This window comes from Embiotoca jacksoni, unplaced genomic scaffold (assembly GCF_022577435.1).
Source record: "Embiotoca jacksoni isolate LCO1_2020_lvr unplaced genomic scaffold, fEmbJac1.0.p SCAF_8, whole genome shotgun sequence".
Taxonomy (NCBI): domain Eukaryota; kingdom Metazoa; phylum Chordata; class Actinopteri; family Embiotocidae; genus Embiotoca; species Embiotoca jacksoni.
The window spans coordinates 16,028,334-16,052,226 of record NW_027185436.1 but is presented as its reverse complement, the minus strand read 5'-3'; the positions used below and the strand labels follow the sequence as shown (position 1 = coordinate 16,052,226).

Genomic DNA, 23,893 nt, shown 5'->3' with positions numbered 1-23,893 from the left:
TCAGTTATTTCACATGTCTTGTCTACATGAAATATTATCTGATATAAATATTTTACATCATATATGGCTTTTTTTTTACATGTAAAGTTGTCTAGCAAGTTATTGGTTAAATTGAAATCACTTAAAATGTTTTAAAATCCCTAATTTCTTATTGTTAATATTACATTTTCAAGGATGTATGAAGACATGACACCTAAAACTAAACGGTAACAAAGCAGATATAAGTGTTAACAGGGAAAAACACCATACTGTTTTCTTAATGCGGTCAAGGTTCGATCAGGGAAATATTTGTTTTGTCTGTAATACCACGAACAGTTCCCATGCAGTGCGAGAGCTTTCCATCAGATAAGAAAGGTACTTTACGCCCATTATGCGTTAAATGTGATGGATCATATTATATCCAGCTCTGTTCTGCTTCTCTTTCCCTCTCCTGCCACAAATCCCATCAGAGATGACGTTACGTGAATGACTGAAGAAGCAATTCCATTTGGAGGCTGCAGCAGTCTATGCTGTAGAAGAATCGACAAAGGCAGGTAGAACAGAGACTTTATTGTCAGTGTCTCGATAGCAAAGCCGTAGAATAGTAAATAGTACAAAGCACTATTACAAACATAGGAGGTAGTCGACATTGTAATATGCATAGAGAAATGCTATGGCCATATTGACTCTGTCTCATATGTCTCAGAGAAACACCCAAAGCTCCCTCTTTTGTGTTTGCAGTGCCGAGTTGTACCATTGTTGTGCTATTGTAACTTCACATCTGCTGAAAGTATAAAAATCGTACATCTAGTTATACCGAGACCAACATTTTCATCATTATTCATCAGTATATAATACACTCACACTAATAAATACTTTACATTGTATGCTTCATATGACGCTGATTATTGACTTATGTAACCCGGAAGGGGCATTTGACTTGAAGTTTGGCAATTATATGATTTGTGTTGAATTACATAGGTAAATAAACAGCGTTACATCAAGTTACAGATAAAGGGGGGAATCACCCCCTCTTCACCCTACTGCATGTCCTCCATACTGAACCCTTTTATATTTCGGCACCTGTCCTTCTTCCAGCTTCCCGATCCCCTCCCATCAGCAGGCACTCCGTGGGTTAAACGCCCGCAGTGCCACCCCGGCCAGAGTACTCCAGGCCATTGTGGAGAACTTTGCAGGGCATGTTCCAGCTCTGCTGATATATGTGGACGCAATCCGATGGAGCCGCTTTGCCCCAAAAGTGTTGTAGTGCCCTGGAAGGACTTGGTCAACCTGTTCAATGGATTTTACAGTTATTCAACATTTCAATTGATGCCACAGGTGTTACTAGATTATCAGTTGTTTGACTTTCAAGCTGAATTTCTCTAGGTGAATACAAACCTAGATTGACTAATTATTTTTTTTTTTTAAAAACTACATGTTTTAGAGAAACAGTTGTTGGTTAAGTGTAGAATCCACTTGAGGTAGTGAACAGTAGTGAATAAATGACAGTTTATTGCCTTAATTGTGCATGTTCTAGACGCTGGTTGTGTACAAAATTCCAATACAGGAACATGACCTTTCCATTAGAAATCTTTGAAATGATGATATAAACTGTCTTGTGCCATCAAAAATCAATTAATCTGAAAAGAAAGTAGAGCTATGAGCTGAAAAATGTCCCCTCGGGGATTAATAAAGTAACTACCTAACCTAACCTAACCTAAATGATTCGGCTGCCCTCTGGTGTGTTTCAGTGTTACCTGTTCGCTGTCCACAAGCCCGACCAGACGCTCACAACTGCTGATGTAGTCACTGACGCGGCTGTAGGGCAGCCAGTCGATCATGGCGCCGTCATACACAACATCCCCACTAAATAACAGCTTATTCTCTCGGTCATGGAGGCAAATGCTTCCCCGAGAGTGACCGGGCATGTGAAGCACTGTCAGCTGTCTGTCGCCTAGGTTAATGACATCACCTGGACAGGAGAAAGAGAGTGAGCTGTTACAATATTTTTCGAATCATTCACCAACATAAGGGAGTGTGCAACACATTCCCAGACTTGTATTCAAACTAAACATTCCTCATACTTCAACTGGTTGGAATCAAATCAGAATTATATTTATGTTTCCCACTTGTGCTGCAGGGTCTGCATCTGACATTGATTTGATCCAGACCAGGTATGAGCTGCACATTGTGGCAAAAGGCTAAAGCGGACAATCCGAAGCAATGAGATAGTCCAGCTGCACTGCAGCAGTGACTCTGACACAGCAAAACAAGTCGGCGTACAGTATTGACTGGCAGTGCAGAAATTGCACTCTGCAACAATACTAGGTAGGCTAACATATTCACTTTTAGACCAGCTCCTGTTGCTAGAATTCTAGTGATGCATGCCTTTTGACAATATACCTAGTATGTACAGCATCAGATTTCGGTTTACCATGTACATTTATTCAGCTCACCACTGTCTGATCTTCAATATCTATCCTAATAAGATATAATAGCTAATTTAGCTGTATATCTTCCCTCAGAATGTTGGGTCGTGGCTTGATCAATGTTGTGAGGTCATTTCTGCTCTGTGGGACGCTTTTCATTAGGTGCCTGGCAAGTCGCTGCAAACTCTTCCTCTCTCTTTCTCTGAAGTAACCGAATCCATCAAAGTCATCAGAACAATGGCTTAAAATAGAACAGCTCTGCAGCTGTAGGTAGATGAGAAACGAGGATGTTGTCTCACAAGTGATCAATACAGTTTGCTTAATGTGGGGCTTGACATGGCCTAACCCTGAACTCTTTAGTGTTATGTACCTCTGTAACCCCGTATAAGCAGATTCAACATCCTTTGGAACATACGCTTTGTGCACCGTCCATCGTGAAGTCGTCGTATGTCTCCACCACATTTCATTTGTGCAAAGGCTGAATCCCATACCTACCCTCCTGCAGTATGTGTGTGGGCTGCACAGCCTTAACTTTGTAGTTCCTTGCCCTCCATCCTGGACTGGGAGCCTCGACTATGTCCCTGTCGCTGAGCCAGGTGACCGTCTCGAAGTTGTCTCCGTTGGCCAGGGCATCGACCTCCGCGCTGTGGACGCCCACCTGTTGGAACTGATGCAGACCACCCGAGTGGTCGAAGTGGGCGTGGGTGGCGATGGCCAGCAGCGGGTTCTTCCTCTGCGGATCTTTACCCAGCAGCCCCTTGCCGTCGATGTAGTCAGGTAAGCTCCTCAAGCCCAGACCCGTATCTATCACCACGTCCTGGTGTGTGCCGCGGAGCAGCCAGATGTTGGCCCGGTTTTCCGACTGGTAGAAACGCTCCTGGATCCAGAAGAGTCCGTCTCCGAGCGATTTGTGAGCGTACCAGTCGGCTGCAGACATCCCAGTTCATGCACTGGTCGAGGTAAGCTTCGGCGGGTTTTGTGCTGCCGGGTGATTTTTGCGGAGATGCGTTAACTAGCCTTTTAGCTAGAGGTGATATGTTTTCATTGAGGTTAACGTGATGGTGGCCGACGACACACCCTTGTAGGAGGAGAGGATGCTCATTGGGCAAACAGAAAAATGACGACAGCCAAAAGCGGACTGCTACTGGCTGAAAATAAGACACGCCTTCCTGAACGTCACGCAGGGGCGGGACGAGTTAAAGCCACATTTACGCATGCTGAGTGTGTGTATGGTTTACTCAGGCGGCCAAGCCGGTTGTTAGCAAAGCCATTCAAATTTCCATTAGGTTTAGCTGTATTTTTGTGTTTTTTTTTTTTTTTTTTTTTTTTTTTTTCAGGAGTTAGTTTACGTGCCGAACGACAGATAAAACTGCTCCGCGAATAGTAAACTCGAAAACTGAAAACACGGAGATTCAGTAAAGGCTTCATGCTGTGGTATAGCCCTGAACTACATAGACGACTTTTAGGAGCTCCACATTGGGAGCAGTTTATTAACTGTACTTAAGTGAGTATTTCTACTTGCTGTACGTCTCGATACGTCTCTGATGTCATATTTCAGTGCTGACTAATGCCGCGTCGCCCGGCAAGCTCATATTAAAAGCGATAAGCTGTACTACATTGACTGGTGTCAACACGTGTTTGACAGTGCAGCTGACTGAGGACGTGTGGACTCTTGTGTTGCAGGTACAGAGGAGGCTTGCAGCCATGGCAGGCAGGGGCCGCGGGGTAGCGGCCTTTACCTTCAACATTGATGCTCTGGGTATTGGCAGAGGCAACATGCCAGAAGCCAGGGTGGGGCCCACGCCGCTGTTTCCAGTAAGTACCGACCAACGCACTCTTTTTATATATATATATATATATATATATATATATATATATATATATATATATATATATATATATATATATATATATATATATATATATATATATATATATACACACACACACACACACACAGAGAGAGAGAGGAAAAGAGCCCAAGATGACGTATCACATTTCAGTATATTAAATTCAACTCTAAGGCCTCAAAGTGAGCAAAATTGTGGAAAAGTTTGAATCCAAACCTTTAAATGCATCAGTATTAGTTGGCATTTCAAAGAGACGGGTGAAATCGTAGTGGAATTTGAATAGTAGACTTGAATAATAAAGTGTTGATTATATTTAGATCTGTTTGAAACTATGTAAAAGTGTATGTTGCATTTCTATTTGGCATAAATGAAGAGTGATCAAAAAGAATATCAACAGAGTTTGCACATGTCGCAAGTCCCCCAGACAACAGGGACACAACTTTGTACTTCTGATTTTATTAAATGGCCCAATGGCAGTTGTTTATACAGAAAATGCTGTAGAGCCTAACTTGGTTTGCATTTTAATTTCCCTTTAATCAAGGTTAAAATCAATTTGGTACTAGAATAAACAGCAGATGTTGTAAAAACAACTACCACCTATAGTGCCTCAATATAGATTTTTGAGTATTGCCACATCTGCTCCATACTGTTGATCAAGGTTCAATCAAATCTACCTATGAAAAAGAAACATACTGGTAATAGTTAATTGTTATTATCTCCATCAAGTTAAATGTCACTGTATTTCTGTAGAGCACAGAATTTAAGCCAGTTCCACTGAAAGTTGGTGAAGATGAGGACTACATGCTGGCCTTAAAACAGGAGATGAGGGGAATAATGCAACGGCTGCCACACAACATCAAGCCTCAGTCCAATAATTCAGGTGAGGAGGCGAGAGGTGCATTAGAAACCTGATGTCTTGTAGAAATGCTGCTGTGAGGGAAGATAAAGCAGCCTTTACGACCTGAAACATTTAATGAAGAGTCATATCTCGGAAAAGAAGAGGCAGAATATTGAGTTATGGTTGCTGTCTCATCTTCTGGTTTTAATGATTTCTTTGGTTTGGAATTACAGGCCTTTCTGAGTTCTCTTGTTCAGCAATGACCTAAAAATATCAACAACACGCAGTAGATTTAATGTCTTTACAGTGACTTGTCTTCACTGTTGTAAAATGCTTTTTTTTTTTTTTTTGCAAAACACTATGGACAAGAACCTGATAGTTATTGTTGACAACAGTCATGCATTCAGTGGTTTGTGTTAATCCTCTCTGATAAACTTGTGTTGTGAGAGTGATTTGAAACTTGTTTAACAGTGTGTTGAGGCAGAACTTGTTCTTCTTTACATGAAACAGAAGTGGAGAGATACACGCAGAGATACCTGAAGCGAAGCCAGATTGAAGATGCGAATTGGGCTCCAGGTACTTGCATAACACAATTTCATGGTATTAAAGCAAATTTAGAGAAAATGGAAAATAATGCAAACGTGATTCTTCATATTTTAGACTGGAACCTGTTTCCAAAAGAATTGAGGCCCCAAAGTAAAAAGCCTCGTCCTAAAGCAGGTATGATAAACCCATCGTTTATGTAGTGAGATGTAATTCTGTGACTCCAAGAATAAAGACAACATGCTTTACTACAACAGGCACAAAGACGAAAACTGCGAAGATATCACACAAAGACACGGAGGCCATGCTGACTAAATTAGATGTAAGCTTCTCCTTACTTTATGGTCAACTACTGAGCATTACATGTACTTGTTAAATTTGTCGTTGTCTCTTTGGGTACTTGATGGCACCTATTTATGAAGTTGGTTCAGCATGTGTGAACTAAGGTTGTAAATGTACTTAACAAAAAAAATATGCCTGTCCTCCTGAGCTACCAAATGTTTTATATAAATAATTTAGTGTTAATATCTCAGGAACTGGCAAAGAAAGATGACGGGAATCCTGAGAAATCAGACGATGAGACTGAAAAGAAAAAAGGGAAGGAGGAGGAAGAGGAGGAACTGGAAGCAGAAGCATATGATGAAGAGGATATTGAAGAGGTGTGATTATAACTATTATAATTATTATAATTATAAAGCTGTTTTGCCAAATTTGTTGACATAATAATGTCAATATGTAAGAACCAGACCTAATATTGTACTTTCTCCATGTCTCCTTTGTTTCCGTGCAGGATAACGACTACATCGAAAGCTATTTTGACAATGGCGAAGACTTTGGTGCAGGCAGTGATGATAACATGGATGGTGAAGCAACATACTGAGACAACGTGACTAAAACTCGACTGTACTGTGTTGTCAACGTAAACAATCGCATCGCGATTGTTTCTTTTTGTTAAATATTGTAGATACGTTTGGAATATTGTTTAGCAGAGAGATGCTTTGTTTGCTCTATTTTGCGTGATGTTAGGAAGCTTTCTTTAAATGTAAATAAGAAATGGCCAAATGTGTGCACAGCGGCAATAATTTATTCAAAATAGATTTATTTATTCTTCAGCCTGTAGACAATTTCCACAGGTTGAAAGGCACATACTGTCCACAACACATGATGCTTTGTCATAAAATGTCAAGTGAACACGGTGATAAAATAAAAGGGCTATACTGTATAACAAAGTCTAAAATTTCACATAATTACAAGTATGAGTCATTGTGGGAATACTGTGCATTTCCCATTTTCCTCACCATGCTCTTAGTTTTGTTTTTAAATGAAAGAAATGCATTTCTCTCCAGGCAAGCTAAAGCAAAGACAGATTCAAGCAAATCTAATGGAAATTCAAAAACATAATTTAACTGGTAAGTCCCAATACTGATAGTGTAAGTGAAGACTAATGCTCATTAGTCTTGAAATAAATTAATTCTAATTGAACACAATGGCAGCAGTCGTACTTGTCCAACAAATTCTGTTGAAAATTACGCTATAACTAGCATGGCAAAAAAAATGCAGCTGGTCCAAACTGAGTAAAAACAGCTTTAAACCAAATCCACAGAATTCATGATTCACTAAGGGTGCAGCCACTGATCCATCACTGAATAAACCGAGATAGATTAGAGTGTCGGTATCTGTCCTTAGGTTGTTTCTGAATTTCTTAAGACGCAATTTCTCACGTCTTCTGGATGCTGATGACTCTGAAATGTATCCGTTTAGAAAAAGTTCCACCCATTATAACATTTGTCTGTCAAAACAAGTCACACGCCGCGTGTTTGGACCCATTTTTAGCCCGTCAACGCTCCTTGATGATAAGCATGTACATATAACTGGACAGAGACAAGGAATGATTGTGGCCACACCCTTATTTCTGCTCTCTCAATTATTTCAAATGACAGCTACCACATTGTCTGAGCCAGACACATTGCACTGATGTATTAAGTTAATAACTACTCAAAAATGGGAACATCCGCCTGGTTTTATTAGGTCTCCAAGTTAAGAACAGATTTGTATAAATTATAATCCCTTGCTATTTTTTTTTTCTCAAGGCTCCCACGTTAACCATCTCCTGCTTTGTCCACACCGGGTCCATGTATAGCTCCATTAACCACATGCTCAGGTCCAGCCCTTGCATTGTTGTCTTCTGCAGCGGGAAGGACCAAATTATTGCCATCAATATGTCCATGAGAAATGTCGCCATGAGCTTCTGTAGGAATGCCATGATGGCTGACGTCAGCTTTCACAAGAACCTCATAGTACAGCAGATAAAACACAGGTGTGACAATGCCAACAACCAGCATGATGGCCACAGCTGTCCACCATCTCATGCCCCAATCTGCCCCATAATAAGGATCTTTTCTCTGTGCTGGTTTATACTCAACTTCTCCCAGCAGCGGCTGCTGCTGCATCTGCTGCTGCTGCGTCGTCGTCAATGAGGACACAACCTCATTGAGGCTGCTCCGAGACGGTCCTGTGGATTTCACGAGCTGCTCAATGTCCTTGTCCTTCTCCAGGAGAAATCCTTCCACACTGTCAGTAGAAGAAGAAGAAGAAGAGTCTGTGGAGGACTCGGAAGGGAGGGATGTAATGGGTGAAATCTGGGCCAGGTGTCTGGCGCCCGTGGGGGAAGCAGATTTCAGAGGACCAGTGCTATGAGTCTCGGTGAGGACACTGAAGCGTCTCACGGGAATCTTAACCGAACGCAGAGCAAAGAAGTCCTGCTCTGTCAGGAAGTTGTTGGCACGCTTAATGTCAGCCACCTACAAATCACACAGAAGACAGACGGATTTAATAAACTGCTTACAAACTGTGCAGACTTACAAAATGCTGGTAAATTCTCTGCCCTCTAAACATTGTGGATTCTGAACTAACCATGAAATTATAGTGGTGTTATTTTCACAAGCATGTGATAAAACACAAATTTTAGTCAAGACTTCTGGGAATTTCTCTTGTATCTTATGATGGTACAAAGAACACATATTCTACGTTTTATTCACAAGCTTATCAATCTGAAGCTAAATATTGTATTATAATGCCCCATCTCTCACTGCATATACATCATAATGCATTAAGATTATTTGACTCGTCTTCAGATACAACTTAAAACTTCTTAAGTAAGTTATGTCTAACATACCATCTTTATAATTTCCACAGATCAACTGTTAAGTTGATTCTTCTTTAAGGTAATAAACTAAACAACAATAATGTTTTGACGTCCTAAATGTATGAAGGCTCAAAGTGTGTAATGTAGAGTAGAGAAGGGAGAAACAAATGTGTAGAATTGATTGTTTTAGCGAGTGCTTCCCGAGAAGAGGAACGACGGACACACAAAGATCGAAGCAAAGACCTACCGAGCAATGGTACTGCAGGGAAATACTGTTCAGGGTGTCACCCTCCTGGATGTCTCTGGTCAGGTAGATAATATCATCCATCCTCTCTCTGGACGTGCTCCTTCGCAGTCTCTCTCTGCCACGTGGCCGGAGCTCGTAGCTTTCTCCATCCTCTTCCGACAGGTCGTTCTCCGAGCCATTGTTTCCAAACAGGTAGGCATGGCCGCCATTGGCAGGCTGCACCACGGTGGCTGACTGGAACCCATAGTGCTGGCTTCTACTGGACATTTTTCTTCACTGTTTGGAGAGAAGCAAAGCGATACTTGAGCATCCTCAACTTGTACGGCATATTCTTTAAGATAACAGTAAAGTTGATTTACTCCTCGGGAACAAAAGGGAAACTTCCAACTACTAAGCTGAATCACAGAGTCGGGACAAAAACAAACGTAGGAGGGAGTGAAGTTTACAACAAGAGAGGGATATCCTGTCAAATACGATAAATTCACATGACACCTAAAAGCAAACTTTTTGCAACTGTAACTTGACAGATAGGGCATCAAAGTTTCGCCTGTACGTGCGGGCGACTTTCGATGTCTTTAGTCTCACTACTTATAATAGAGGGATAAAGATTAAAGTAAATGTCTTTATAAGGATTAATTCCTTAGTCTTATTCCAGCTGTCAGATATCCATTAATTCAAATAAAATTTACAAAGATCAGTGAAACTGTAGAAATATGAAAAGGACGTGAATGAATGACATCCTACAGGAACTTTATGGCACCATAAAAGAGCCAAATTTAACATTTATTTCGCTGCAAAAACAAAACAAAAAACGCAATAACCAGAAAGAGGAAGCAAGGAAGTTCACTTAAAACAATTATACGTTTCTGTCAGCTGTATGGAGGATGTTCCGCATACTAACAAAACAACGAAAACAAAACAAAAAAAACATCACTCTGACTCTCAGGAATTAAGATTGAAGCTTTTTTTTCAGCACGATCAAGTGTCGTCCATCCTCAAGATCCTCAGCTCGGTCAGAAGCAGCTTTCACTTTTAAAAGTGTTTGACCGTAAGCGTACCGATAATGATCTTCTTAACCCGGCACACAAAGGGGTGTGTGATTATCCGATTATTAAACCCGTGTTTTAAATTAAGTTACCTGCGAGTTTGATAACGAACAAGGAGCGTAATTCTGCTTAGCGGACTACGGCTGGGCTAGTGCGGTCCGGTAGCTAACGTTTTGGTGAGCTTTGTTATGTTCTGTTGGGTCAGTGGCCACGGTTGATGAATATAAAAGAAATGCCTTTACCTGGGGGGGGAAAAAAAAAAAAATGAACACCGAGCAAGTCAGTTGTCCTCAATCGTGTCCATACTTGCACGGGGTAATCTTCGGTCTCACCTTGCCGTTGGGATCGTTACCTACCTGCTAGCGACGGTTTAACGGCTACCGCTCACGCCACGTCAACAAAAATACTTACGTAATGACGTTATCTCTGACGACGCCCCCCCCCCCCCCCCCCCCCAAAAAAAAAAAAAAAGATGCTCGGTTTAAATCACACGGTGGCGCCAAACGATCGGTTATTTTCTTTTTTTAGAGGCAGATCGTTCAACTAGCGAGATTTTGGATAAAACAAAATAATGTTATTTAAAAAAAATAATTAAAAAAAAACAAAAAAAAACAAAACTCGCCTGTACTCATATTTTACTACAATTTGTCTGGTTAAACCAACTGTTTTGTCAATTAAAATACAACCAAACCAGCATGGTTACGTGTTCTCGTGAACATTGACGCATTTCCTAAATAAATTGCATGTATTTGTGTCAATTGAAAAATTTGGTATCTGATTTCAAGTTAGTTAAGTAAAAAAAAAAGTGCAAAGTTCACGTAGAGTGCAAACAGCGGTGGAGAGGACAGCGGCTCCGGCTATGCCTATTCCGCCCACAGGGTGGCGATGTCCGCCAGCACACTCGGTGCACCATGGTGTGCACCCCTGAGAGACAAATGGGATTAAAACATCTTGTCTCATTAGTCAGCGACCGAAGGACGAGCTTGAGTCTGAGTAGCAGCAAACTAATCTTTGTATTGGGGACAGTGAGCGGTGTTGGTACAGTAAGCGAGGAGCTCCCACATAGCTGCAGGAGCGCGGAGTTGTGAGTAGAAAGAAGAAGGTCTTGAACAGACCGGGGAACCGCTCCGTCTCCCGTTATTTCTCCCGGCTTCAGTCCCGTGAGATGTCAGACGCGCTTCATCCCATGTTGTTCACCGGGAACTAAAAGCTGCTGAAGGAATAACCGACACGCAAGGTTTTTATTGAACAGTACAAAAACAATGCACTTACTGGCTGCTATTTGATAAGAGGTGGAGCTGAGGAAGACCCCGGGACCGATGTTATCCTCAGCAATACATATATTATAGTAATTCATCTTGGACTAGGAGGCCAAGTAAGGTGTCAGGTAAGTTGACATGATTTATGTTATGTCTTTTTTCCCCAAGATTTCTCTGTCTGTCATTGTGTTTATAGGCTCATAGTATAAGGATGTGTGGCGACCAGCAAAACTTTGGATTGATTTCAAAGAAAGACCTGAGGATGATGCGTCTTTGTGACACATTCAGTCTCCAGGACAATGGAGACGTTTTATAGATTTATTTTTCAGTAAATCAGAAATGATTGGTGACTTCAGCCGCTCTTGCCAGTTGTAGCGAGATTAATAGTGCAGAGAATAAAGGAAACAAATGAGTAGCGATACTCCTCATCAATTATGCCAGACAGCTCCAGCAGACATATTGTGCAAGACTATAAGAAAACGATTAAAAGTGGTTGGCCACTGCTAATTTCTTTTTGCGCTGTGCCAAAAATACCCCCCGGAGCAGCTAATAAAATTGAAAAGCCTAAATATTGATTCAGCGCAATCAGCAAATGAATGGCCGGGTAGCCCATTGAGGACGGAGACAAACGCTTCCATGGTTACATCCAGGATCTCCAGTGTGATTACTGCGCTTTGTGTTGGTTTTCTCTCTCCCACTGAAATAAAACAACAACTGCCACACATGGTGAGCAGGGGACCCTCTCATAAAGACTCCGCTGACTAATCTATAGGCTTACTCGGGCCATAAGTAATCTTGGCACACTTTGGAGTTGCGCACATGTGCTGCTACTGTTAAATAAACGAGTGGTGCCTGTAGCCTCATTGTGCTGCTGCTTCTTTGAGTATTTTATACGCAGATGTCCAGGCTCCCTAATTTACAGCATTTAATGGGGTGGGGTTTTCAGTCCTTGAATAATTTAATATGTCCTTCTTATCTCTTAATTGATTTGACATGATGTCATCTTGGTGCGTCCCTTGCAAATCTCTTTTGTTGCCTCCTCTCTGTGGTGCCTCAGCAGAGTTAAATCCTTTTTCTCATTGGAGAGGAAGGGTGGGAGCTGTTTCTGTATCCATTCAGCAGCTACACCTGCTCTTCCTCAGCACCAGCCTTTACTGTTAACTGTTTCGGATATGTATCTTTTCAGAAAGAGTGACAATATTGAATTACTTTGTTTCTTCTTTGTTTGCAAAGAAATAGCAGAACTTGCCATGAGAGAATCCCTATTTGATTCATCGAACCCACAATCGCTATTTCTGTCATTCCATGACCACATGTGAGTTTGTTTTTGCAGATTGGGATCCTCTGAGATCCTCACTTGCTCAGACATCAGCTCCTTTGTTTGTCAGTGTTTATGTCATCGCCTGGCAGGGGTCAGCCCCCATTCGCCTGTGTGAGGGTCTGAATGTGATTCACTGGGCGGAAACTGTTTTACTGCCTGCCTCTCTCCCCTTCTGTCTCACCCCCCCTAATGGCTGCAAAGTACAAAAGGGGGCAGTGCCGTAAACACAGTCTGCTCATTGAGGAAAGGTGCTGGAGTGTTGCACATAGTTGACAGGATGAGATTGATGTTTGATGGGGATGAGAGGGCTTGCATTCTCAGTGTGTGGTGATAGTAGGAACAGAGTGGATGAAGGCACAGCTCTAAACGCACTCCATCACTGTGCAACAGGCTACGCTGCTCGACTCATCTGTGCACCATCACTGTTGGGGGCAAGACTTGTGAAGTCTTTATCTGCTGAATGGAAACTTTGCATGACTTGATAGCTGCTTAATATTCAAAGACATCTAAGATTGTTTTTGGGATGCACAGTAGTTCATTATTACTTATCATTAAACACAATTATTTAGTTTTTCTGTACCTATATTATCTTTTTTTTGGCATGTTGAAAGGCCCGAGGAAAGCAAAGAATATTTTGGTTATATAGCACAGTTTACAAGTCAACACAAAAGATTATAGGCTACGTGGCTTCTCTTCAGCGTATGCTTCTTATCTAGATTTTTTTTTTTATGATGTGTGAAGAGAAAACCAAAAGACCTATGCACTGTACAATTCATATTAGTTATGGTCTGGTTTCCATTTTCACACTTTGAGAGGGCACCTCCTTCCCCACTTCTCTCTCAAATGAACGTTTCCTCCTTCATGCAGTAGAACAATTTACTGTGCTTTGGTTAAAAGATGACCCAAGTGTACCTCCAGGGATCTGACTGAGCTCTCTGAATGCTTATTTGAGTTAATGAGCCACAGGTATCAACAATTTTGAAACAGGGAACCAAATTCCTGAAGCATTTTTTTTGAGCGACACATTTTTAGTCACACATTGGCGCTTGCAGAGCTGAGATGAGGAGGGTTTCTCCACATTTTTCAAATACAGCAAAACATTCTTTAATTAAATGAATTTGAAGAATATTGTAGAAGAATTGTCCAGAATAAAGAAGGATGAGGTTAACTGGGACACAACAATGTTTGCACACGCACGGAAGTCGTGTGTTGTTGGTTCTTTTAATTTGGATTTAAGCTGTTTTCTATGCCAAGGAGGTAATGGTTTTTTTTGGTGTGTTTCTTTGTCAGCAGGCTGCCTGTATAAAAAAGCCATCAGCCTCATTTTCATGAAACTTGCTGGAAGGGTGTAGCACGTGGCCGACCCTTTAGATTTTGGAGCAGATTCATGTGCGGATCAAAAAAAAAAAAAAAAATGTCACTTTCATTATAACATTGCAAATTTGGGCATTAGAAGATGTTGATCCTGGATCCTGAGTGTGGGTCTGACGTCGCGGTAAGCTGAAGGTGTCACTTCCTCTTGTTACTGTGCTGTGCCAAACTTACCTTCGTAACGAACCAACACTAAATCTTACTGTGCAGCGGTTCATTTTGAATCTCAACTCTTTATCCACGGAAACTCCCGTGTTGTTAAATTCCTTGCAAATTTTGGACCTCCGAGCTCCTCATCTCCGCTAGCTTAGCGGTTAGCGACGGCTTTTGTCTCTTCCTCTGCTTACCCCCCCCCCCCCCCCCCCCCCCTTTTCTCTCTGCTGCTCAGTGTCTGATATTTAGCTCCTCGTCTGGCTCCTCGTCATGGATATAGTATTTTCGCTGCTATTGGAGGCGATCTGCTGAGGCCTCGATGGAGGTCTCTGCTATCAAAGTGCACTTTGTAGTCCAAACTGTTTTCTGTATTGTGCATAGCGAGCAGATTGGATTTTAAGTGGGCTATAAGAAACATTTTCTGAGATTTATAGGTGATCATTAGAAAACAAAAGTTGCGATGAAGCATGTTCATCTGTGTTTCTTGTCCTTCCTGTGTATTGCTTCTCGATGATGTGATATTTGGCCGGGGGGGGGGGGGGGGGGGGGGGATTTGCCCTGCTGTGGGCAGACAGCAGGAGACATTGAAGAGACCAGGAACACGTGCTATTGGCTCAAAGAGGAAAATACAAATGCAGGAAATTGTCCAACAAGAAAAGTAATACATAATAGTTTTGTTTCTGAGTTGAAAATAAGACGAGATCTAATGTGGTCTAATTAAGACAAAGGCTACTCATGCCATGCCATACTCCTATTGTTTATCTAAGCTGCCTTCATCAGGTTTAATGTTACAATGTGTATAAACCCTGATGATGTTGATGTCAGATTTAATGACTGGACACATTTAAGTCATAAATAAGTCTGTTATAACATTCTCTGGGATTTTAATAGGCTACTTTGTTTTCAAAAAAAAAAAAAATCATTTGACAGACCATGCTTACGCACAGGAGACAGTATCATGTTTTAGTAGTTGTTGTCCTTGGAGCAGAGGGACAGGAAAGGGGTGGGCCGCCACCGATGGCCAACAATCCTGAGGTCTGCTTAGTGGGTCTGACCAACCACATATTGTTCCCTGTGAGACGAGTGTAGTACGGCCGTTGCACTGAACCCTCAGCCATGACCTTGCTGTCAACTCTCATAAACACACGTTCATACATTGGACTATACGCGTGCATGTACACATACACACACGCTTATTGTTATACGTTGTTTTCAAGAGAGGCAACATGGAACCCTCATGCATCTGCCGGGCATCTCCATTCAAGTATTAAACGTGAACTCTGACCTCTTTGATGTCAGAAAAGGCTTACAGCCTTTGTCCTTACAGCCTTTTCTACCTGCTGGTCTGAGAACAATGCCTGATTATTTCCTGTGGCAGGTCCAACAACATTAAAGAATTGTGAATAAAAACACTACATCACAAATAGGAAAACATTTATTTAATTTCAGATATTTTCATTGTCCTCTTTGTGCTTTATAGTCTCTGGTAATGGCATTTTAATCCAGGTAAAGTAAAGCAGCTGTGTTTCATTTCAACTTGAAAACTGCATGGAAAATCAGTGCAGGAAACACACAGAGCAACAATCTTTGCTCAGATATCAAAACAGAGAAAACCCAAAGAACATTCAGGAAGGCTGTGCGCTCTGGTTCACATTAGCTTGGCTAGACTCAGAACAAATTTAATTAAGTTTCAAGGAGTGTTGAAAGCATCTATTCTTTTTTTTTTTTTTTTACTGATCATTGCATGACATGTTATCCCTAAGCTCCACAACCTAATTTGATAAATGAACACACCCTTGGTTGTTCTTCATTGATCCCATTCTTTAGATGAATGGACCTCCACATGGGTCCCTCTCTGTGGTCATAAATCCCAATGAGTTTTACCCCACGTGGACCCACGTGGAACACATCGCTGCCCCCTGCTTCCTGTCCTAATTTAGACAGGTCAGGTTGAGTGGGTCACACTTGTGTTCTGCTAGTAGGACATTGTGGCCATCTATCCTTATATTGTCTCCTCTCTGTACCACCACTTCCTTTCACTATAGGGTCTTTACATGTGTGTATGTGCGTGTCAGAGAGACAGAGTGAGTTTCAGAAAAAGAAGTGTGTCTATTGAGAAACAAACTTGCTTATGTATGTCATCAATCTTCCACAAATATTTATTTTCTTCATAACCCTTCAACCTTATTTTATTTGTCCACCATCCCTGTCTATAAGACCCATCTTGTCTTATTTCATCTGCGCACAAACTCCCCCCCCCCCCTCCCCACCCCCTCCCCTCCCACGGCCTCTCTTTCTTTCTTTGCTTGTCTTGCTCTGTTTATCTCTCACTTCCCTCATTGTACTGCCGTTGGTCATGGCAGAGGAATTCCGCAAGTAAGTTTGGGTGGTTGATTCGAGCACGGCTTAGATGTGGCGGGTTGTGTTTATGGTTGTAAAAAGATGTATTCATCTACTTTCACTCAGTGCCTGTCATTACAGACAATTGCTTGGAGAGTAAAACATTTCAAGAGATTGTGATCACTTGGCAATAAATCCCAAAACCAGTGGAAAAAAAAAAAAAAAAATCTGTGATTGAATTTGAGTAGTGTGTTAATGCAAAGTGTATGACAGGACTCACACGCACATATCTTGTGTACCCTCTCATAGTCACTATTACATAACAGACAGTTGAGTGAATGAGTGATCCTGAATCAGTGATTCAATAAATTGTGTACCATTTTTTTTTTTAAACAGTGTGTGATTTTTCTCTCATACTCAAGGTCTGCTGACTACACTTCAGGAATTTGCTTCCTCCTCCATCCTGCCATCTGGCCCTTAGTTTTCCAGTGCCGCTAAAGTCTGAAAGAGGGCCTTCCCACACCTACTGTACCGAGGATGTGTGTGCAGTGCTTGTCCTTGTTTAGAAGTGATAGAGTAGAGCTGAGAGAAAAGAAGGGAGTCTGAATAGGATGATTTGGATTCTGCTGGAGAGGAAGCCAGCATGCCAAAAAGTAGAAGAAGAAAAAAAAGGATAGAGAACAGTGGCAATGTTAGAAGTGCACACAAAACACAAAAAGGAGCATGAGCAAACAAAAGCCTGCTCCTTAAAATTGTGTGCTAGTCAGTGAATCGTAAAGTCCCGCTTCTTCTCCAATGAAAATACACTCCCATTCTGGGTTGCCTCTCCATTTTGTGAACTCTTTTGAAATGCAATTAGCATTTCATCTAGGTCTAACCAGTTACATGCAATGAAGTAATACCCTTTTTAATTTGGTCCTTTGGTCTGTGAGGCTATGTAGAGCACAACCTTGATTAATCCCCTGAAAGTGTTTTTCTGTCTGCCACCATCACTGTGTGTCATACAGGCTAATCAGTCAGGCAATGCTCAAACTAGAAAACACTCTACATTGCTCACGCACTGGTTCCTACTCAAATGGAACCACTTTTCTTTTTCTATATCCCTTCTTTCCCAGTGTTTCCTAAGAAGAAGAAAAAACTCTTGTTTTGAGTTGGGGATGCGAGATGCCGTTGGCTCAACTTGAGAGCAGCCGACCACGGCCGTGTGGACAATACCTCAGGAAAACTCTCCCTCTCTCTTTCTTTTTTCACAGTAAAATGCACACTTGATTGGCAGTCTCTTGCCCCTGAAGGAGAAATGCCTCGTTTGAAAAGTATCGTCTGACAATAGCTGGAGGGCTGACCTCATGCATTTTTGTTCTTTAGAGGTATTCATTCAGCTGTGTTCTAGCTCCCCTTATGTTGAATGGCATAATTTGGTTGCAAATCAGGACGTTGCTGTTCTCATTTCACAATAATCTTTCTCCCCCTTTTTGTTGAACTAAGGTTCCTGTTTTTCCCCTCAAAGTAAATAGAATTCTGTTTTTCGGGGCATAACTGTCCAAAATAAGCCCTGTGAGTAATGCAGCGTTTTGTCAGATTTAATGATGTATGTTTTAGCTGTACTCGCTTATTAAGTTTCTTAATTTCTTCTCCCCAACTTCTCTGTATGGCGAGAACATTCACTGATCTAAAAATACCAGAGGCAGGAACTACTTGTGAAATGCAATTATGGGCTTGTGAGTTGACTGGGAATGGCAGCCGTGGCCACGCCGGGCTGAGAACGGACGGTGGGTGGTTTCTGAGGTAGGGCTCGAAACACATTGGGCCGGTGGCATCGCTTAGTGTGTAGTACAGCTCAAACAGAAACAAATCCAATAAACAGCAGAGGAGGCTCCATGGTTTTGGGCCAAACGCATAACATGAGACTTAAAAATACTGAACTGAACTGAATTAATACAGCAGCCTTTCTATGAAAAGAAAAATATTTTGTTTATAGGCATTAAATGAATCAGTTGCATTATTGAAAGGTTTTATATTGTATTTACTTTATATAATTTTGTGTTTTAGGTGCAGCATCAACAGCTTCTACATTACTTTTTTGCCACCTATCTTGAGTAATATCAAATTATGCATTTTTCATGACCTCCAACTCTCATTTTCCAATGTTTACAACTCTAAAGGATTGGCTTGAGTAGTCACTCCGTACATTAAATACAGACTAAATGCATGAAGGGTTTACTTTACTATTATTTCTTTGTATATGCCTTTCTGTCTACCACACCATCTGCCTGTGTGTGTGTGTCTGTGTGTTGCTCTTTACTTTATCTCTGTCAGTATTTGTTATATCTGTCTGTTTGTGCAGCAGTTTTTAGTGTGAATTTGGACTGAGGAGACCCACAATGGTTCCCGGAACACTGTTATATTAGTTGATGTTAATGACAGAGCAGTTTCTTTTTGTGGCCAGACTGACTCCAGATCACCGACCAGAGCCGTAAGATTGATGAATGACAGCCCACTGCAGGCCTCCCATAGTCAGACAACTGGAGAGCTCTCTATATTGTGTGTGTGTGTGTGTGTGTGTGTGTGTGTGTGTGTGTGTGTGTGTGTGTGTGTGTGTGTGTGTGTGTGTGTGCGCGCGCGCATGTGCATTTGACTCACTGCCAGATAGTACCACATACTCTTCACCATGGGCGTCTCAGGACCGGGGAAGCCTCAGGGCAGGGATGCCACATGGGAAAGCCCTTGATTAAAACGCTACAGACTGTTATCCCACACACCCTCAACCAAAGAGGAAGTAAGGGTATTGCTTTCTACTTTTAAAGGTTGCAATACAGAGTATTCTTACTAAAATAACAAGGGCAAAAGTAAAGTCTTTGATTATGGTTAGAGATGTATTTTGCACTGAGAAGCTCCCAGTGTCCAAAAGGGATGTAAGATGCTGTATTAATAAGACAAATAATTGAGACATAGAATATTTCGTATAAGACACTGTCAGACATTACAGCATGCGCTCACCATTGTAATAACTTATACTTATGCAAATGACCCAATCACCTGACTAACTGCAGCCAGCACATAGCACGTTCTGTAAAGGGGACCTTGCAGTGTCATGCTTACTACCATCGTCTGACTGTGAAGTCTCATGCCGACAGTGAATAATTGATGCGAAAGATTACGACACAGAGGCCACTGTCAGGAGAAACCCTAGAGGTATCAGCGGCAAGCACTGACCCCAAGAGCAGCCCTGCAACCATACACCTCCTCTGCACCTCTGTCAGGGATATTCACTAGATCAGTGAATGTGTGACTGTGCGTGGGATGTGTTTGCAAGGGATCTAATGTAACAGTTTTTGGTGAACCAAGCTCTTAACACTGGTGTGCTGCTTAAAGAAGGACTGACAGGTGACGGGTTCAAACCAGCACAGACCATCGCTGATCTTATCACTGTGACTTGTCGTGGTGCTTTGAGCTTTCCCAGAAGGCTGTTGGGTGATGAGCTGTGCATCAGAGATTAAGGAAATATAGTTTGTCCCTCAAGATAAGATGTTGATAAGATGTGTCACAAAGTTATCAGAAATGAAGAGAAGTGAGTGATTACATTGGATACTGAGGGGATACTCTACAAACAGGTTGTGTTTTTGAGTGTATATTTTCACGTGTTTGTGTGCTATCATTTACCAGTTTAGATGGTGAGTGCCGAGCATCGTTATAGCTCAATGACCAGCCCTAAGAAACCCAAAGCTTGTGCAAGAGGACCATAATTCTAAATGACTGAATATTGAAAAGAAGAAAGAAGTCAGCTGGAAGTGTCCAATTTAAACAACTGCTTTAGGAGTTTGTAAAGAATGATTCAGTATTGTTTCAGCCCAAAGGTTGGTAATATACCATTTGAGCTTGATGACGTATTAAAAGTACATTTGACAATCCATCATTGTTTGTTTTGTTTTTGATGAAGACAGTGATATGCTTCACATATTCAGCCAATACTACATACTGTATTGTTAATATAATATATCTTTATTGGATGCTTTGTGTTCCAGTAAAATAAAGTAATGCGATAGGAAGGAAAAGTCAGCTGCCTGTCGGAGGTCGGAGTCACAAAATAAGTCAATAAAAGCAATTTTGGATGTTCAGAATGTAAAGTCACAGTTGTGTTTTTTTTTTTTTTGTGGCTTGTTTGAGCGCCAGGCCCTCAGCACAGCTATCATTTTTTGGTCCTTTGGCCCAGGATATTTGTGATGGACAATGTGTTTTCTCTCCAGTGTCCTGGACTGTCATCCGGCTGTCTATCTGAGCTTTGAGACTTTTGGATGCATATGCTGACTGTGGTCGCTCTGGCAAACGCATCCATGAATGCATGTGTATGTGTGTGTGTGTGTGTGCGTGTGCGTGCGTGCGCACGTACCTACGTACGACTGTGTCTCCATGCACCTCTCTACATGAACTCTGACTCCCCGTCTTATCAATGTCAGAGGTTTGCGCCAGGCACTCCATGCCGCCTTTAGCGGTGACAGACAGATCCTTGGGGCCTCTGTAAGCCCTGGGGTCAGGGTTGGCACAACAGATGATGCCAGCACAAAAACTGCCCCGCCGCTTATAAAACAGACCTGTGCCATCCACACAGCATCTGCTTTGTATCAGGCCCTTTGAGAGAAGTGCAGCATCTGGGTCAGTGGATGCAAAAAGGAACCCCTCTCTGTTTTGGCATAGGGTTGTGAGGAGGTTGGAGGGTTGGATGTTCTAAGATGGTCTTAGTGATGTTTGGCAATTATTTGGAAGGGTGGAAGTGAGGTTTTGAGGCACAAATGTCTACTGAAGGCAGCCTGTGGGAAGTCAGACCTTTTGTTTTGAGAATTGAAAGTAGTCATGAAACAGGAAGACTGAGATTAAATAAAAATATTCAATTTTATAGACTAAAATTGTGATGTTTTTTCATCAAAGTTTACAACTTGTGGGAAGTTAGGTATTTCTATGACTAAAATTTGACATGTTCCCTAACCTCTCTGATCTAAGCCAGTTGGCAGGCAAATGTACATACACTGGCAGGTGTCCACATGCCTTGAAATTGCACACACCTTCACGTGCACTATTTTCTATGAGAGTGTGATGCAAGAAAGATGGTTTATACTGTTTCAATCGAGCTTCCAGTCAGCAATACGTAAAGTTCCCAACCCCAGGAGAGAGAGCAGGGCAAATAACAGGATTTATTCCATCCCGGCCCCCCTTTGTCCAGCAACACACTCACCTCTGTTCCCCCTAGTCTCACCCTCTGTTCCCCACTGTCCAGCCCTGCTACCCACCAGCTGTAAATCCTTTTTTTAAGGATTTCACAGCAATCTCTCCACTGCTGGCTTGTACACACACACACACACACACACACACACACACACACACACACACACACACACACACACACACACACACACACACACACACACACACAGTTGATGCAATGTTTTATTCTCCTCTCCAATCTGACAAATTGATTGATGAATGGTTGCTATTTAAACACCCGACAATACTGAGAATAACTTAGATTGATGTAACAGTAATGGAACATATGAAAAACAAGATATTTTCAATGTCCAACTTTCCCAAATGATTTTTGTGTTAGAAAAAAACCCAAACAGCATGACTTCATCCACTATAGTTGCTGATGTTCTTTTTCAACCTTGTAATTAAGAGCAAATATTTTTTTTAAAGACCTTACATGTTCATATATTGGCTCAGATGCGTGGCGCAGATTATGAATGGGATGTGTAAAAGGCAGCAGGGGGGGGGGGGGGGACAGGACAGAGTGGCCACAATTTAGCTTTAAGCTGGCTCCACCCCACTTGTCATGCTGTGTTGTTTTGTTGTGTTAACCATGACAACTGTCTCAGCAGCTCCATCCAGCTTTAGGATTATTCTGGGTGAGAGTGCTAAGAAGGAGGAGATGAGAGGAGAGGGAAAGGAGATAAAAGATGAGGAGAAGTGACAAGAGAAGAGAAGTGAAAAGCAGAGGGGTGTAAAGGAGACAAGTGAAGATTATTAGACAAAGCAGGAGAGTAGGAAACATCATTAGATAGAGAGAGAGAGAGAACAGTGTTGGTGCAGAATTGCACGGGATGGCATGACATGACATCCATGTGGTAAAGAAGAGTAAACTCAACAACAAGTGCTTTAACAGTTATGACAACATGAGGACAACAGCCATTGAAATGATAGAATAATGTTATGAATCATTTAGACCACAGTGACCAGAAAGTCTGCCAGCCAGCCTGGCTGCACATTTTAAAAGCCACAAAGCCTGAACATCTGACCACTTAATACATTCTACCTTGATATTCTTGCTATCATATCACAAATGTCTATAAATCAAGATTTAGATCTTATGTGATTTTTATGGGTCCTGTGAATTAATTATATTGTTATTATTTTCCTATGTGTATTGTGTTTCTTAGTGGCGATGAGTAGGTGTTCCCGTACATTTTTTCATCTGAGTTACCTCTAAAGTACTGAATGCGAGATGTAGCCTTTTTATGTATAGACAAAATGAGCTAAAATGATATAGCTAATTTCATTTGTACACCTTCCCAGGATATATTCATCTTGGCCTCTGCTTTCTTTCAGTATACACACTGTGTCCGTCTTTCCTGCATGTTTTTAAATATTTCCTCTGTATGCTTCCTCTTTTTGTAGGAATGCTCCCTGTCCTCCTGCTAGCTGGGTTGATACTGGCTCTGTCCATCCCTGGCACCACGTCAGAGTTGGCCACGCTGCGGTTCCAGGGGCAGACTAACTTCATTGTCAAAGAGAGCAACAACTCTCTGGTCCGGCTGATCGTAGAGAGAGTGGGACCCCCGGTCAATGTGACGGCTTTGATCCTGGTAAGACATGGGACAAGCTTGCCAGTGATGCCGCTTTATGCATCTATACTTATCGTAGATTTATTGTAAATTTGTTTGAATTTTCTTACAAAAGAATGGATTTATTTACTTAATTCTGTTAAGTTCAGTTCCAAAGTGTCTTTAGCAAGAAGTGAAGATTCTTAGTTCACAGTAGTAGTTGAATATTAGTCAAAACTTAAGTACAAGAAACCTTTCAACCCATCATATCATTCATCTATTCTGTCTATATACAAATAAAATAGCTTTGATATGTCCTCCTTGTTCTGAGCTATTACCTTTACAATCAGTGAAGGAGAGAATCATCAACCTTTCTTTCTATGGCATTTGATGACAAAAAAGACCCAATGTGTTTGCACAATCTGCATTGGAAATGAATGTATTTTGGCTTTGTGTCCTCCACGTGGGGGACCAGCATCAGCTGCTCACAGTTGGTGTCTGGAAAGACGAACTGGCCATACGTTGGAGGTGGTTGGGCAGTTTCTTGTGTTTCTTGATATCTT

The 23,893-nt window shown here is 41.6% G+C and overlaps 4 protein-coding genes across 5 annotated transcripts in view; 2 read left to right on the top strand and 2 right to left on the bottom strand.

The window, feature by feature from the left end:
- Positions 1-531: 531 nt before the first annotated feature.
- On the bottom strand, positions 532-3,487 carry mblac2 (metallo-beta-lactamase domain containing 2). Its single transcript, XM_069138418.1, has 3 exons — positions 2,904-3,487; positions 1,737-1,951; positions 532-1,269 (listed from the first exon to the last, which is right to left on the bottom strand). The coding sequence occupies exons 1-3, from the start codon at positions 3,343-3,345 to the stop codon at positions 1,096-1,098; spliced, it is 831 nt and encodes a 276-aa protein (XP_068994519.1). The 5' UTR covers positions 3,346-3,487; the 3' UTR covers positions 532-1,095.
- On the top strand, positions 2,960-6,604 carry polr3g (polymerase (RNA) III (DNA directed) polypeptide G). Of its 2 annotated transcripts, none has more exons than XM_069138419.1 (8): positions 2,960-3,367; positions 4,092-4,223; positions 5,009-5,138; positions 5,607-5,672; positions 5,757-5,816; positions 5,897-5,961; positions 6,173-6,298; positions 6,430-6,604. In XM_069138419.1, the coding sequence occupies exons 2-8, from the start codon at positions 4,113-4,115 to the stop codon at positions 6,517-6,519; spliced, it is 648 nt and encodes a 215-aa protein (XP_068994520.1). In that variant the 5' UTR covers positions 2,960-3,367; positions 4,092-4,112; the 3' UTR covers positions 6,520-6,604. The 2 variants fall into 2 exon arrangements, with proteins under 2 accessions (XP_068994520.1, XP_068994521.1); XM_069138420.1 differs by lacking the exon at positions 2,960-3,367 and adding an exon at positions 3,622-3,912.
- Positions 6,605-6,698: 94 nt separating this feature from the next.
- Positions 6,699-10,464, bottom strand: lysmd3 (LysM, putative peptidoglycan-binding, domain containing 3). The gene is made up of 3 exons (XM_069138417.1): positions 10,320-10,464; positions 9,032-9,307; positions 6,699-8,440 (listed from the first exon to the last, which is right to left on the bottom strand). Exons 2-3 carry the CDS (start codon positions 9,296-9,298, stop codon positions 7,739-7,741), a joined length of 969 nt encoding a protein of 322 aa, XP_068994518.1. The 5' UTR covers positions 9,299-9,307; positions 10,320-10,464; the 3' UTR covers positions 6,699-7,738.
- A 3,649-nt stretch (positions 10,465-14,113) lies between these two features.
- The window catches only part of adgrv1 (adhesion G protein-coupled receptor V1), a 103,370-nt gene continuing 93,590 nt past the window's right edge, over positions 14,114-23,893 (top strand). The window contains exons 1-2 of the mRNA XM_069178331.1: positions 14,114-14,152; positions 23,185-23,372. Of these exons, the coding sequence (XP_069034432.1) occupies positions 23,187-23,372 (186 nt within the window). The 5' untranslated portion in view covers positions 14,114-14,152; positions 23,185-23,186. The remainder of the gene's footprint in view (positions 14,153-23,184; positions 23,373-23,893) is intronic.

Bases quoted from the DNA above. Each gene is read 5' to 3' on its own strand.
- mblac2 (XM_069138418.1), bottom strand. From the start codon at position 3,345: ATGTCTGCAGCCGACTGGTACGCTCACAAATCGCTCGGAGACGGACTC. The intron at 1,952-2,903 runs GTAGGTATGGGA...TCTCCTGTCCAG, and splicing joins CACACACATACTGCAGGAGG to GTGATGTCATTAACCTAGGC. The intron at 1,270-1,736 runs GTAACACTGAAA...TCCATTGAACAG, and splicing joins GGCTTGTGGACAGCGAACAG to GTTGACCAAGTCCTTCCAGG.
- polr3g (XM_069138419.1), top strand. From the start codon at position 4,113: ATGGCAGGCAGGGGCCGCGGGGTAGCGGCCTTTACCTTCAACATTGAT. The intron at 5,673-5,756 runs GTACTTGCATAA...TTCATATTTTAG, and splicing joins AGATGCGAATTGGGCTCCAG to ACTGGAACCTGTTTCCAAAA. The intron at 6,299-6,429 runs GTGTGATTATAA...GTTTCCGTGCAG, and splicing joins ATGAAGAGGATATTGAAGAG to GATAACGACTACATCGAAAG.
- lysmd3 (XM_069138417.1), bottom strand. From the start codon at position 9,298: ATGTCCAGTAGAAGCCAGCACTATGGGTTCCAGTCAGCCACCGTGGTG. The intron at 8,441-9,031 runs GTAGGTCTTTGC...TGTGATTTGTAG, and splicing joins CCCTGCAGTACCATTGCTCG to GTGGCTGACATTAAGCGTGC.